Source organism: Athene noctua, chromosome 21 (assembly GCF_965140245.1).
Source record: "Athene noctua chromosome 21, bAthNoc1.hap1.1, whole genome shotgun sequence".
In the NCBI taxonomy this organism is placed as follows: Eukaryota; Metazoa; Chordata; class Aves; order Strigiformes; family Strigidae; genus Athene; species Athene noctua.
The window spans coordinates 7,495,437-7,508,708 of record NC_134057.1 but is presented as its reverse complement, the minus strand read 5'-3'; the positions used below and the strand labels follow the sequence as shown (position 1 = coordinate 7,508,708).

Here is a 13,272-nt window from a genome sequence, read left to right as displayed (position 1 = left end):
ATTAACAACTTTGTCGTACACTTAAGGATCCATCAGCAAAGGTGTCAGGAAAAAGTTCACAACAGGAGAACTTTAATAATCAGCCTCTGCTCAGCAGCTCCTTCGGTTACCACCTGAGGCAGGAAGAACTTCTTCTGTCTCAGGGATCCCCCCGCCCGGGTCTGTAAGTGCTGCGGGGTGACGGCGCAGCCACTGGTGTCCCCTGGGCCCCAAAGGCACCAAAGCTCAGAGCTGGAAGTGCTGGGCGCTGTCTGCTGCACAGCTGCTGGCCCAGAGGCACCCGAACACCGAGGGAGAGCCCGAGGCTGCGGCCAGGACAGACAGAGCAACGCGACACTTCCGACGGTGACCCGGGGAAACCAAGCCCTGCCCTTCAACCGCAGACCCCCCAGCACAGGGAGGGAGCTGGGATGGCAGCAGCCACGGCCCAGGCCCCAACAACTGCTCTTTGTGTAGAAAAAAATGGGAGGGGGGATATGACCATCCGCAGCAGGAATGCAGATTTCAGCAGCCTCAAGAAAATTCACAAATGTGAAATTTCACCAAAACTCAATCTGAGGAGAAAAAAAGACTTGTTTAAAATTCACTCATGTACATATCCTGAACTTAAATTCAAAAAAGTGAGTGAAGCCCACTTGTCGTTAAGAAACGCACACTGGCAGGATTTACAGCTCCAGCCAAGGCTCCAGTCCAGCCTCAGGGAACCGAGGACACGGCTGAGAACCAACTGCCAAGCACAGCAGCGTTAACCCCAAAGTACTTCTCTGCAAATTCAAGTAAATCCCAAGTTTTCTAGCCAACTAAATAAAGAACTCTACTTTTGGAATCAGAAACTGCTTCCATGTTTTACCATTTCTTAAGGTAATTTATACGCTTTTTTTTTTTTTTTTTGGTGACCCAAAACCCAGCCAGACTTTGTCCGAGTGGGAGCAGGAACCAGGCTGGTTGCTCCCCGCTTTTAGACACGTGACAAGCCAGGCAACACCTGCACCTTTGGTATCAAATCTAAAACATTTGAATAGTTTTAATAATTTAAATCCATATACACTTTTAACTTTTCCAACTAATTCTAAGAAATGAAATTCTGCTCAACTGTCAACATTTATCATTATTGAATAAAAACAGATGCAAATCCTTTTTTTTTTTAAAACATCTATTACTTCGTGGCGTTACTTGGCCTGTAAAAAGCCACGATGCTATAAAAAAAATTGTTCTGTAGAAACTCCTTTCCGCCTTCACCCAAAGCGAGTGCTGGATTATTAAAGCCAGCCCGTAAGCGATGTTCAAGCGGGTTTACCCTGCGGAGGAGCTGCTGCGGGCTCAGCCCTCGGGCCGCGCTCCAGCCCCTGCCCCGGCAGTTTGGCCTCCAGCCCGGAGGGGGCAGCGCCGAGCGCCGCGGAGCCACCGCGGGAGCTGCGCCCGCCCCTCCCGCCAGCCACCGGCACGCGTGGGCACCGACAGAAAAACCACCACCACCAGACAAACGTTTGATAAAGTCATTTTAATGGAAAATGTAAAACCCCTTTCAACTTCAATGTACAAAGCATGTGTAACACTTGCACTTTTAACAAATTAAAGCAAGCCAATGTTTTAAAAAAATACATCATTGAATGTATATATGTATATATTTACATAGCATATTAAGTTTAATATTTAGCTTTAAAAGTTCACATAAATTTTACCAAAATGAGACAATTTTTAAATAAATTACACCTTTTGAAAACGTTTAATTGTACACTGAATAGCTTCAATAAAATACTGAAGTGTCTGTATTTAATATCTACTTTATATACTTTATATTTTACAAAGTTTACAATTATTTGGCAGTAATTTTCAGATTATGACATGACTGCTGTGCGGACTCAGCAAGATCCCAAATGCAGGCAATAGCTGGTGTTTGTGTCCTACTCTCACAGTAACTGTCTCAATGTAGTGAAAAATATCTGAATTATTTTAGCAAACTGTACAAGTCACATTTACATTTGATCAACAATATAGCATAGAATTTTGTGTTTTTTTCCAAAAATAAATACATCATCTTAAATCTTTGACATTTCACAAACTTCATGTACATTATAATACAGGACAGCAGGATGCTGCTCAATTGTTTGCAAGTCTAACATGTAATCACAGTGGCTGTGATATGAAGCTCTACCGTTGCAGTGTCGTTAACAAGGAAATACGATGACTATGTTTTCTTGGCACTGATGGTTTGTGAAGCTTTAAATTAGTGTGCATACTGTTCGTGTATTAGAAAAAATAACCTCCATTTGATGTTAACACAAAAAAGCAGAGAGCGCTTAGTTTTCATCCATATCTTCCATTTCACCTTCGTGAATCTTCAAAGCTCTCACCATTTCTTTAACTGCATGATACAAGATATTTTTAACCTGCAAGAACATCAGACAGATTTTAGTAAGGCCTACGACTAAGGGACTCTGCAATATGACTGTGTTTAGGACTGAGATGAAGACGAGTGGATGGAAAAAAAAAAAAAAGGGAAGGCTACATCAAGCCAGTGCAAAAGGAAACACCTTTTTGCACATTTTAAAACGTAACGTGAAATAAATAAAACCAGCAACTCGAGGGAGATTCATTTACACCCCTGGCATTCAGGCTGCTGCTCATTGTTATTCTGTGTGAACAGCAGCGAGGAAGTAGCTCCACGCACCGCTCCGCATTTCAATGAGCCCGAGCACGCCCTGCCTTCCCCACAGCTTCCAGAGCAGAATTCATTTCCTACCTGCAGTTTATCATCATAATTGATTTCTTCCTTTGACAGCCTCAGCTCCTGCGTCAAGTGAAAAGACTGTACAAGATGTTCTGGAGACACAAAGTCTTCAGTTACTTGAACGCAGCTGTGAAAATTTTGCACCTATCCAAAATAACAAGAAGGAGGGATTGATAATTAGTATTTGGGGTTTTTTCTTTGGCAGAGATACCTGAGAAAAGAGTGTGCCTTGAGATCTCTTCAACCACGGCCTGGCTTATCAGACTAAAGGGCACCTTTATGCGTTTTATGTAGAGAACAATTAAGCGTATTCCACTTCGATAAGTTGCTTCTGCCGAAGGTGCCCTCTGAACAGCGCACATCTGCCTGCGCTCCGCGCTGACCCCGCAGTGGGCTCTGACATGAATTCAGCACGTTCTGAGGCGTTAATCCGCGCCGTGCCCCACACACGTGCTGGAAGCTTGCACTCTGCCAGGCACAGCCTGCCCCGTTCCCTGCAAAGTAACTGCCGGTGGAAATATTTAAAAGCAAAAAAAACCCCAAAACCCCACACGAACAAAGGGGCAGGTTCAAAGAGGGGGGAGAAGCACTTTCTTTTTTCCCTAAACACTACTTCTTACTGGTTAGAGGTAACTACCGAGAGAAGCGGACACCGTCTTGTGCCACCCAGGTCGTACCTGGAGGGCAGGGGAAAGGGAAAAACGCTTCCTGGTTGTGACCTGACTACCCGACTCCTGTTTGTTCTCTTCAGATACAGCACCAGGTTTTTCACCCCTAAACCCTTACAAATTAAACCGTTTCTTCAGCATGTCAAAAGCCTCATTTCCCCATATTCCCACAACTGCTCATAATGTTGAGCAACGTCAATTCTGCGCTCAGAAAGCCTGGGGGGTGGGGAGGGAGCACCTCTGCTAGCAAATAAATGGTCCCACCCCGCTCAGTACTGATGAAGATTTGTGTATTTTAAGCTGGAACCTAGCAAAATCTAGAGGGTTTTTTAATGCACACTGTAAAATTTCCTTTAGGATACACGACATTCAAAAAACCCTTTGGGGCCTACACAGTTGAGGTCACAGCACTTCATTTTTAAAATATTTGCTTCAGAAACGCTGCCCAAACCCACTGATTTTGTAAGACAGCTCGGCCCTGGACAGGTGAAACCCCAGAGGGTAACCCCCAGCTCTACACTAGCACTGGACACAGGGTTTCTGCAGACTCACAATCAAGGACAAAGCAGTGCCATTCCCTCCTGCAAATTAATCAAAAAAAGAGTCATTTCAGAGACGAAGAGGGTCGATTGATGCCAGACAACCTGCAAGGAGCAGAAAGCCAGGAGCAAGGAAACAGCTGCCCAAGTGCCACCGTCAGGGTCCCACCAGCACTCGGGGAATTCCCCAGAGGTGCTGTGAGCAGGGCTGCAGCCCCAGCCCCCTCTCTTCCCTTGCAGGCTTCTCACCTGCTTCAAGTCTCTGCCTGCCCTTGTTTTCCTTTCCACCCCATGCAAATCCCACACCACTCTTCCACTTTCTCCTCACTGAGAAAAGGTTTTAGTGACTCCCTCTCCCTCCCCTTTGCAGAAGGAGCAGTAGTTGTTGCCCTCAGCTCTTTCATTCTGCCTTAAACCTCCTTCCCTTCCAGGGCCTGCCTTATCAGTGCCAGTCTTTGTGGGGAGGACAGACTTTGCCCAGCCAGTCTGGTACTTCACATGGGAATGCCCTGCTGACAGCCCATAGGCAGTTCTATTTATAATGTTTATAATACAAGCTGATAAAATGACACACACAAATAAATAGGTTTAGCAACGATTCCCCTGAGGTTTGTGGGGCGAGGGCTACAGCACTCCCACGACTGTGCCAGCTCCAGCTGAACCGAGAGAAGAGCTTCGCCCCCAGCCCACACAGAGCAGGTTTTCCAGCAGGGCCCGGGAGAGGGGTGGAGTGGAAAAGCCTCACATCTGGTCTGGGACAGGGGAAGGTGAGTGGGCAGGGGGAAAGGGGCCGTGTGTCCTCACCCCACCGCCGTCTCAGCCATCTCCCTCACGGCTTCAGCTCTGGGGCCAGCGCTCAGCCCAGCAGCTCTGCAGATACAACTCCCAGACCTTTATCCTACATCCTTATCGGAACATCACCAGGATGTCGCATTACTGCCAGCGTGTTATTTTACAATATATAATCCTGCTGCTAAATCAAGATAATACCACTATAAAAAACAACATTATAATAACCTGTTCGACTATGAACAAGTTTTGCATGAAGCCTGAATAACACATTTCAATCGTTGTCTCAAGTATTTCTAACTTTTAATTTATCACTAAAGTGTTTTACAAATTCACAGTCACCAAATTAAAACCAGGGATGACATCCCTAGAGGACGACTGTGATACAGGATGACCCAGAGCAGAGCAGCAGAAAGAGTTAATCATTCAAAACCAGTAAAAAATCTCCTTTCTTAGCTGGGTTAGTTTCCAAGGAGAACTGAGGGCTTGCTGTTACAAGTGCCAGAGGGAGAATATGGCCCAGACGTTAGCAAAGCAGGAGACACTTCTGAGCTCCCCTACTCATACAGCCAAGAAAGATACAGTTCTCCAGTGCATCACTCGTGGTACAGTCAGGGAAGCAACTGCAGAGGAACCAATGCTGTATCTATTTCTGGCTTCCCCCCATCCCTGGGAGAGCAATTTCCTCTCCAAGAGGTACTGACAAGGCTACTCTGACCGTCACAGCTCACAGGAGCAGCTCTCCCTCCCACCCCACCACTGAACAGTGTGACTTTGCCCACTGGAATGATCACAGGGGGATGTGAGCGCTGTCTGCAAGCACACAGGGAGGAGAGAGGGGGGGAAACCTGGGAAGCAAGAGGAATGCCTTATGCTACCATAAAATATTAAGAACAAGTTGCTTTAAAAGGCAGACATGAATCCATAGAAGCTGGAAGAAAAAAATATATAGAAGAAATACACAAAACCTCCTCCACGTTAGAGCAGTAAAATTCTAGACCAGCACGCCAGCAGCAGCAGTGTGACAACCACCCTAACTGGCTCCAGGAGGGAAGTGCCTGAGCTACACTCCACAGCAACCGCAGGCAGCCGGGCTCCCTAACTCCATCCCTCAGCCCCATTTCCTCTGCTCCACAACATGAGCAAATAAAAATAAAAATGTTAATCTCCCACCAAATTTAGTATCAACTCGCATTCAGTTTTAATCATTAAAGATTCATGACGTGCATGTAAATCTAAAACAACATGTAAACTTAACCTGGTATGTGTTCTTGTTCAGACTCATTTTTAAGTGTTTAAATGTGCTTTGTATATATGAAGTGCTGGTGCTGATCCCTAAGGTCAGTATTTATACATCTCTATATAGAGAATACTATACATGTACATGAAAGAACACGATGCTTTCATTTCCTCCTACGTGGCAGATTCACAGGAACTTCTCACTGAAGATGAAAAGGTTCTCACAGCTTCACCCACTAAGTTTTAAAAACACCATGTTATTAACTCCTTGGTGCCAGAAGCTAGAACATTACCACTTCAAAAGCAATCTGGAGTTTAAAGCCAAGGAGATAAAGAGAAGAGTGATCTTATTTTTGGTCCTTAAACCTGTGAACTGCAGGGAAGCCTGGAACAATCCCACTACTTCATGTTTGATATTCTGTATGCCTTTCTATAATGCCACATGCTATATAAAACAAGTTTCCCAGTATGTTTGTTATTTTCTGTGGGTTCCCTTTTCACTCTTGTATCTGGGATATCTCCCTTGTTTCGAGAGATCAGAGTAAGGTTACTGGAGGATGCAGTACAAATCTTATCTACTCTGGGAGTCCTAAGTGGCTTTCGCCTAACAGGAGCTAAGAATAACATCAATGCCAGACGTTCCCTCACCTTTGTGAAGCAACATCAGGCCCTGGAGACACATTACAGGGAAAGCAACCTACAACCACCCAAGATTTGGTCACCTGGGATTGTTGTTTTGGGGTGGGTTTGGTTTTTTTTTTTTCCCTTTCTTTTACCAGGAAACAAAACCACACAGATCATCCAGGGCTAACATACCACCATACGAAACCCATTCAAGACTCACTGGAATGCCAAAGTCTGGTCTGGGTAAGGTACCTGGTAGCTTTCAGTGCCCTAGCAACTGAGAGAGCCAGCAGACAGATTAGACATAAAACCTGTCATCACCTCAACCCTGTCATCCTTCACAGAGAAAACCCTACTGCCCTGCTCACGGTGACATGGAAAGTCATTGCTTCCTCTCTCTCTGCCCAGAAGGCAGTTGGAAGCTGATCTACAGATCAGAAACCGAATAGCATCTTCTTCAGAAAGGCCTGGCCTCGCCTGAACCCGGGCGGAGATCAATGATAAATCTTTAACAGCAAGATGGTTTACAACCCCCACTGCAGGGTGGGGATGCTCCTCATTCCTTGATAGTCAGCTACCTAATTAGTGGTGCCTGACAGCTGGCAAGACAGCAAGAAAGCAGACTCCTTTTCCTGTTGGAACAGGAAAACATTCATGGAGTGAAGAAATAACACAACTGCCCCAAACCCATGTCTGAACAATTGTGCTTTCTTCCTCTTTTCACCGAGAAGCAGTTTTCAGACTGTGAGAAAAAAAAAAAAAACAAACAAACAAAGTAACAAACCCTACGTACTAGGAGAGGGCTGAAGCTTGTCACACACATTCATACTGGTTCTCCAGAACTGCCCTGCTGGCAGTACTTTTTATTAACTAATAATGAAAACAAGCAGCTGCTGCAAAGGTGATAGCACGCTTTCTGCTGGTAAGGAAAGCTGCTGAAAGGACAGTGATGACTCCCAGTGATTGAGGTACCTTCTGTGTAAAAAGGAACTTAATGTGGAGCAGAGAAACAACCTCTAAATCCTGTTACAGAAACATCTTGTCACACCCAAACTGTTTCTGCAATTCTCCTACAACTGAAGATAAAACCAACGACACCTGGCACCCAGGTATTTTTAAATGCTTGGGTTGCTCTCTCTGCCTCTCCTGGGTTAGGTTAAACTTTTGGTTTAGAAGAAAAAAATATTAACCTGGCTTTGCCATAACTAGCAACAGTTTATTTACAAATGTGCTAATGAAATGAAAAGCAGAAAAAAAGTGGTTAATAGTAGTCTGCTTATTTTTCATTTTAAAGGAAGAAAGGAGCAGTATCATCTCAAGTGTTCAAGTCGCTCTGTGTTAGTACTGGCTAGTCATCTCTCCAAGCAGATGTCCCTCCCTTATTATACATAACCTATACACTCACAGCCACCAGTAAGGAAATAAAATCTGAGTACAGATGTAGTTATCTCTTTGAAAAAAAGTTATTTATTGTATTTATGTTATTTAATCCTGTGTGTCTTTAAACTGATGTACATTACCTGATGAAGTGCTCCTGCTGGTAGAATAATAGCATCACCAAGAAACTGAATAACCGTACAGGTTTTTACTCCGTATTCTTCGAGAAGTCTTTGGCGAAGTTTTTTGTTCACGTACCAACTCTGATCGCGTATTGGATCATGTTCTGGTAAAACTTCTAAGCCTTGCTCTTTTGCTATCTGTAAGTACAGAAAAGATCCCAAGTCACTTTTAAAAGAAGCTGAACCTTCTGCTGGTAAGTTGTAAGTACACCTAACTTACAAAGCAACACTACTGTGTTCCCAATACCCAGATGAGAATTTTAGTTAGGGATTCAAAAGAATCTCAAAGGCAGTGGGAAGTCCCACTGAACTGGAGACACCTGCAGAACTCCCACTCCAAAAGGCAGAGCTTTAAAGAACTCTGCACAGTAAGTAACACGCCCTCTGTGACTTCTTTCATCAAGAACATAAAATCTGACCTCAGGAGTTCCTATGCTGCCAATTCCTCAAGCTTACAACCTTCTGTGTTGACGCAGACATGCCACATCACAACCTCAGCTCAGGAAGAAAGAAGCAGATAAAATGAAGGGTCATATGGTCCTGGGCAACCTGCTCTAGGTGACTCTGCTTCAGCATGAGGCTGGACAAAACGACCTCAAGAGGTGCCCTTCCAATCTCAACCACTCTGTGCAAGTTGTTGTTTTCCTACCATCCCATTGAAGAACTCAGAAAAAATGATGGGACATAAAAAAAATACTTCCCAACAGTGGTAGGCTTAACTGCAACAACTATTTTTCATCAAGTTAACCACCGGGGAACATACATGACCCTTAATCAATTGCTAATTAATCAATCATAGTGACTAAAGATGAAAAACACATATCTAATCCATCTGTCATGACTCAGGAGACAACTATCTCATTAAAACCAGATTTTTATTCATATTGATATTAAATATATCTAATAATGCGATGCAGAGCTTGAAAATATTCTTGTGTATTATCACCTTTCTTCTGTACTAACAAGATACTGAGATTTTATTTCTTATCAGGAGGCAAAGCGATCCCAAGGTCTAGTCATCAATTAATCTCCAGTTCAGTAATTTTAAAAATACCACCACACCACCACTACAAGGCAGTACACAATTCATTGTGGATACCGTGGCAGGCTGTGACAGCAAATGACAAACTTTGTTACATGGCATTTTAAGCGCTTTTAAACCTGCTGCTCGAAAAGTTTCAGAATATCCCTTAATTGCTCTGAAAGAAAAAACACTGAATACTCCTCATTGTCCACCTGTTCCCTTGCGTTCGTGATTTTGTTCACAACTCTACTTTCCAAACTGAGGAGCCACCTCAGGAGCCACTTTATAGGCATCTGCTTTTTGAGCGAACAGAAAAGCCTCGCTGTGTAACTCAATCTCCTGGAATTAGCTGTACTTTATTTACTGGTGCTTATTTTTCCCCACAGTCCAGCTTACCAAAGAGCAAATGTTTGAGTCACCAGAGGACAGCTGCCTTGGGACTGAAACAACGCCTGACTGTCCAAGAGAATCTTTACTGGTAAATTTTTGAGGCTCTTCCTGCTCGCAGTAGACACCTTGGCCTCCACCCTGTTTACGGACCCCTTTGGTTTAGTCAGTTAAGACTCATCTGATTGTTTTCCCCACAGTAGAAGACAGAGAAGGCTTTTTCCTCCTGTAACCACTTCAGTGATATTTTCTATGTCATCCATCAAGACTGCCTTCTAGAACATGAAAACATGCTAAAGACAGGGCACAGAAAACTGCTTCCAAGATGGTATCTCTGAATTTAACAACAACTATGAGTGGCCCAGCGGTGGACATTCATCCTACATGGTAAGTAACAACCTGAAAGGTTCTGATGTGGCTCTGGCTTGTTCATCACACGCTGCTGAAGGAAGATCTGCACCGTAGCTAACGCAGAAGTCTGTTGCTCTTTGGTACATTATTCCCCACCACTCTCATCCTCACTAAGAACCAAGAAATATTCTTTGAGCTGACATGTCACAGAGATCTTATGTAGACTGGTGGCTGCGGGGTTGCAAGGTCAGGGTTTTTGCATGGGACAAGTCACAAAAATTTCAGCATCTGATTATTATCCTACGAATTACCCTTTGTATTAGAAAAGATCAAGAATAGATCTCCATGACCTCATGAGCATTCAGAGTTTGCAGGCTACCTGTAACTCTTAAGTAAATAGATACCACGTTACATACTTTGTTTTAGATTATGTAGCAGATCAATTATAATTTATGTGCTATAAAGGGAAGAATTTTGCTTCCCTTCCTTCCCTAAGCATAGGGGTGGGGTTTGTGGTTTCTGCCAGCCCCCTTTGATTTACCAGTTACTTAGATCATATTTATAAAATATGTTTTATAAAATCTAACCTTCTGCAGAAACTCCCTTATCTTGTCAGCATCTTTGCCAGCATAAATGTGCCATAAAGCACCAGGTAATTCGCTTGAATCTTTCAACCGCTTCCTTAAAAGGTCATCCAAATCTTCCTCTTCAAACTTCTTCAAAACTCCTAAGATACAACAAATAGATTTTTTTTAAAGTGAGACAAAGGAAAAACTGAAACTAAACACCTTCTTTTCGAATTTCTTGTGAGACTGAATACAACAGAAGTCCCCAGGTGATCTTTTTGTTTGGTGTTTGTGATTAGTTACTAGAATATGAATCCCATAAATACCTTAAAAAACATGTTTAATATTTAAACTTTCTTACATTTTTGAATTTGATGGAACACGTTCTTCTACCTGAAATAAACAAGTAGGGCTTGCACCAAAACATTAAAAGACGAAAAGATGTTTTCCTGCAGTCAGCAAAAGCAGTGTTTTGCATGCTGTTCTGCAGCAGCTAGTCCAAAAGCTAGAGCTCTCCCAATATGCTCAAGTTTTGCTGCTATTAACTCAGTGCATATGCAAGTGAAAACAACGCAAACAGAAGACAGCAAACCTTACTGCAGCTCTGTTCACACCCAAAATCTACATTTGCTGATTATGGAATAAGAGAACAAAAGAGTAAGTAAGGGGAAAGAAACAGAACTATTTCTTAAAGACTGTTTCACATAAGCAAGAAACCTAATACAGACAACTAACATACACCAATTTAAGCTCTCTGGTGCTGAAAAATTACATTACAGTCCAAATTCAATAGAGCAAACACAGCGCATCCAGAGGGAGCAGAATAAACAGAAGGTTTGGCAAATACATCATCCTGACATAATTGTTAGAACTACCACAGCTTCCAGAGAAAATCCTTCATCCTGCACTTTCATTAGCTCTGCCAGCCCCAGCACAGGAATGGCACATCAATTATAGGTAATGGCAAAAAAAGTGGAAAGAGTTTGAAATACCATTTCATAATTCATGAACTGCACTGTACTTTCTGCAGTTAATGCGTGTGCAAATTCTTGAAACAAAAGAATCTCCCAGGTTTAAGCAAGATACTTAGGGAGATCCTTCATCTGCTTCCGAAGAACAGTGTCAGTTTTCAAAGCTGCAGATCATTCAGCCCATCTACACCTCTTACCGTGAACTTCCCTTTACCTGATTTGGAAAGTACTCCATTTCCTTTCGCTATGCCAACATAAACAAGGATGTTCACGACATCAGAAACTTCAATATGGAGATTTGTGGTTCCTATATCATGATCTTTAGTAGCAGCCACACCTATATTACAAGATAAAATTAAGATTTGTTGTATAGCATATTCACCTTCAAATAGAAACGTGCAACATCTGAGAAGAAATTTCTGAAACACTGTCACAGAAAAGCATTTTATGTACAGATGGGCTTTAACACAGAAATACTGAGATAAACCAGCTACAAAGATGCTTTTGTTTTGCTTGCTAAACAAGAAAATGTTACTTTTAAACAGAGACCTTGAGGTATTCTCTGAGTCCCTAAACATCAGTTGTGTCAGAACAGAACACATTTCAGCAGAATAATCAAAGACATTTCCTGACCACTGTGTTCCTCCTCAACCTTTCAGGTTGTTCAGGGCAGAATGTAAGTACAGTGAATACACAAGGTTATGAAATCCAATGTATCACTTTTATGCCTGGCTGTAGGCCGAGTTCTTCATAAAAGAACAAATATGATTGCACAAGAAGGAGCAGCTGGAAAAGGTCTGAGAGAAACAACCTTTTCTAAACAGGTTTGAGTGTACAGCATACAATACAAATTATGAGAAATATGCTGAGATTTACTTATGACCAGAATTATAAACACGGTATTATTTCATTAAGTATTTTGTCATACAGCATTATTAAAGACAAGATCTGTCATTGTGTTTAAAAGCAGCTAACCATTTGTATTCTTCAGAAGACTGTAACACCATGAAGAGACAGAAACAAACACAGAGGCAAACAGGCTCATGCCTGAGGTGCCTCTGCCATTAATACGCGTCAGTCAAGTATTTTTCCTACGTTCAGTGAACAATTACCCTCCAAGCAAGCTCAGCTTTTTATCAAGCATTATAACCTGTGATATTCTACACTTTTAAGGGAAGATTTAACTGCTACACTTCCAGGGCATACTCACCATATGCACTGCATAGCCTGGGTCCCAGATCTGGACGGACAAAAAATCCCGGCAGATGAGAAGCCAAGTTTAGTTTTCCTTCTGGACTACAATATTCCGGCAAGGGCAAACTTTTTAATAAGTCCTCATATCTGGAGGAGAAAAGAAGAATGAAGAAGGAAAAAGAAGAATGTAATTGACTTTGTGTGATTACACAGAGAGCAAAAAACCAGCATGGAGGCTGACTTGAGATAAACTCTCATACCTTGCTGGCATCATAGCCTTGAAATCTTCGCCAGAAGGCCAATCTTTCAGTTTCAGTAGAGCTGTTTCCCCATTTTTTATCTTCTGCCGTTCTGCAAGTAACACAGAAATTACTAAAAACTAATACACTCTAAGTCTTTTATTTTATTCAACTAAGACACATAACTGAGCTCCTAACTTGTCTATAAAAATTTCATCCATAAAAGAGGAGAGAATTAATTTCGAGACTCAAAAATGATACAAAATAAACTCAACTAGTTGAGGAACAGTGACATTTATTTGGCTTTTTAGTCAGATCTAACTAGTATATCAAGTACATCTTTAATTCTGCTAAGGTAGAAAATGCAAGTTTCCATCACATTCTCTGGAAA

General features: G+C 42.5%; 1 protein-coding gene across 8 annotated transcripts in view; it reads right to left on the bottom strand.

The window, feature by feature from the left end:
• Positions 1 to 1,482: 1,482 nt before the first annotated feature.
• The window catches only part of JMJD1C (jumonji domain containing 1C), a 163,533-nt gene continuing 151,743 nt past the window's right edge, over positions 1,483 to 13,272 (bottom strand). For all 8 annotated transcript variants that reach the window (XM_074924449.1, XM_074924450.1, XM_074924448.1 and 5 more), the window contains 7 exons: positions 12,903 to 12,993; positions 12,659 to 12,789; positions 11,663 to 11,785; positions 10,499 to 10,638; positions 8,111 to 8,287; positions 2,744 to 2,875; positions 1,483 to 2,390 (listed from right to left, as the gene is read on the bottom strand). In XM_074924449.1, the coding sequence (XP_074780550.1) occupies positions 2,301 to 2,390; positions 2,744 to 2,875; positions 8,111 to 8,287; positions 10,499 to 10,638; positions 11,663 to 11,785; positions 12,659 to 12,789; positions 12,903 to 12,993 (884 nt within the window). In that variant the 3' untranslated portion in view covers positions 1,483 to 2,300. The remainder of the gene's footprint in view (positions 2,391 to 2,743; positions 2,876 to 8,110; positions 8,288 to 10,498; positions 10,639 to 11,662; positions 11,786 to 12,658; positions 12,790 to 12,902; positions 12,994 to 13,272) is intronic.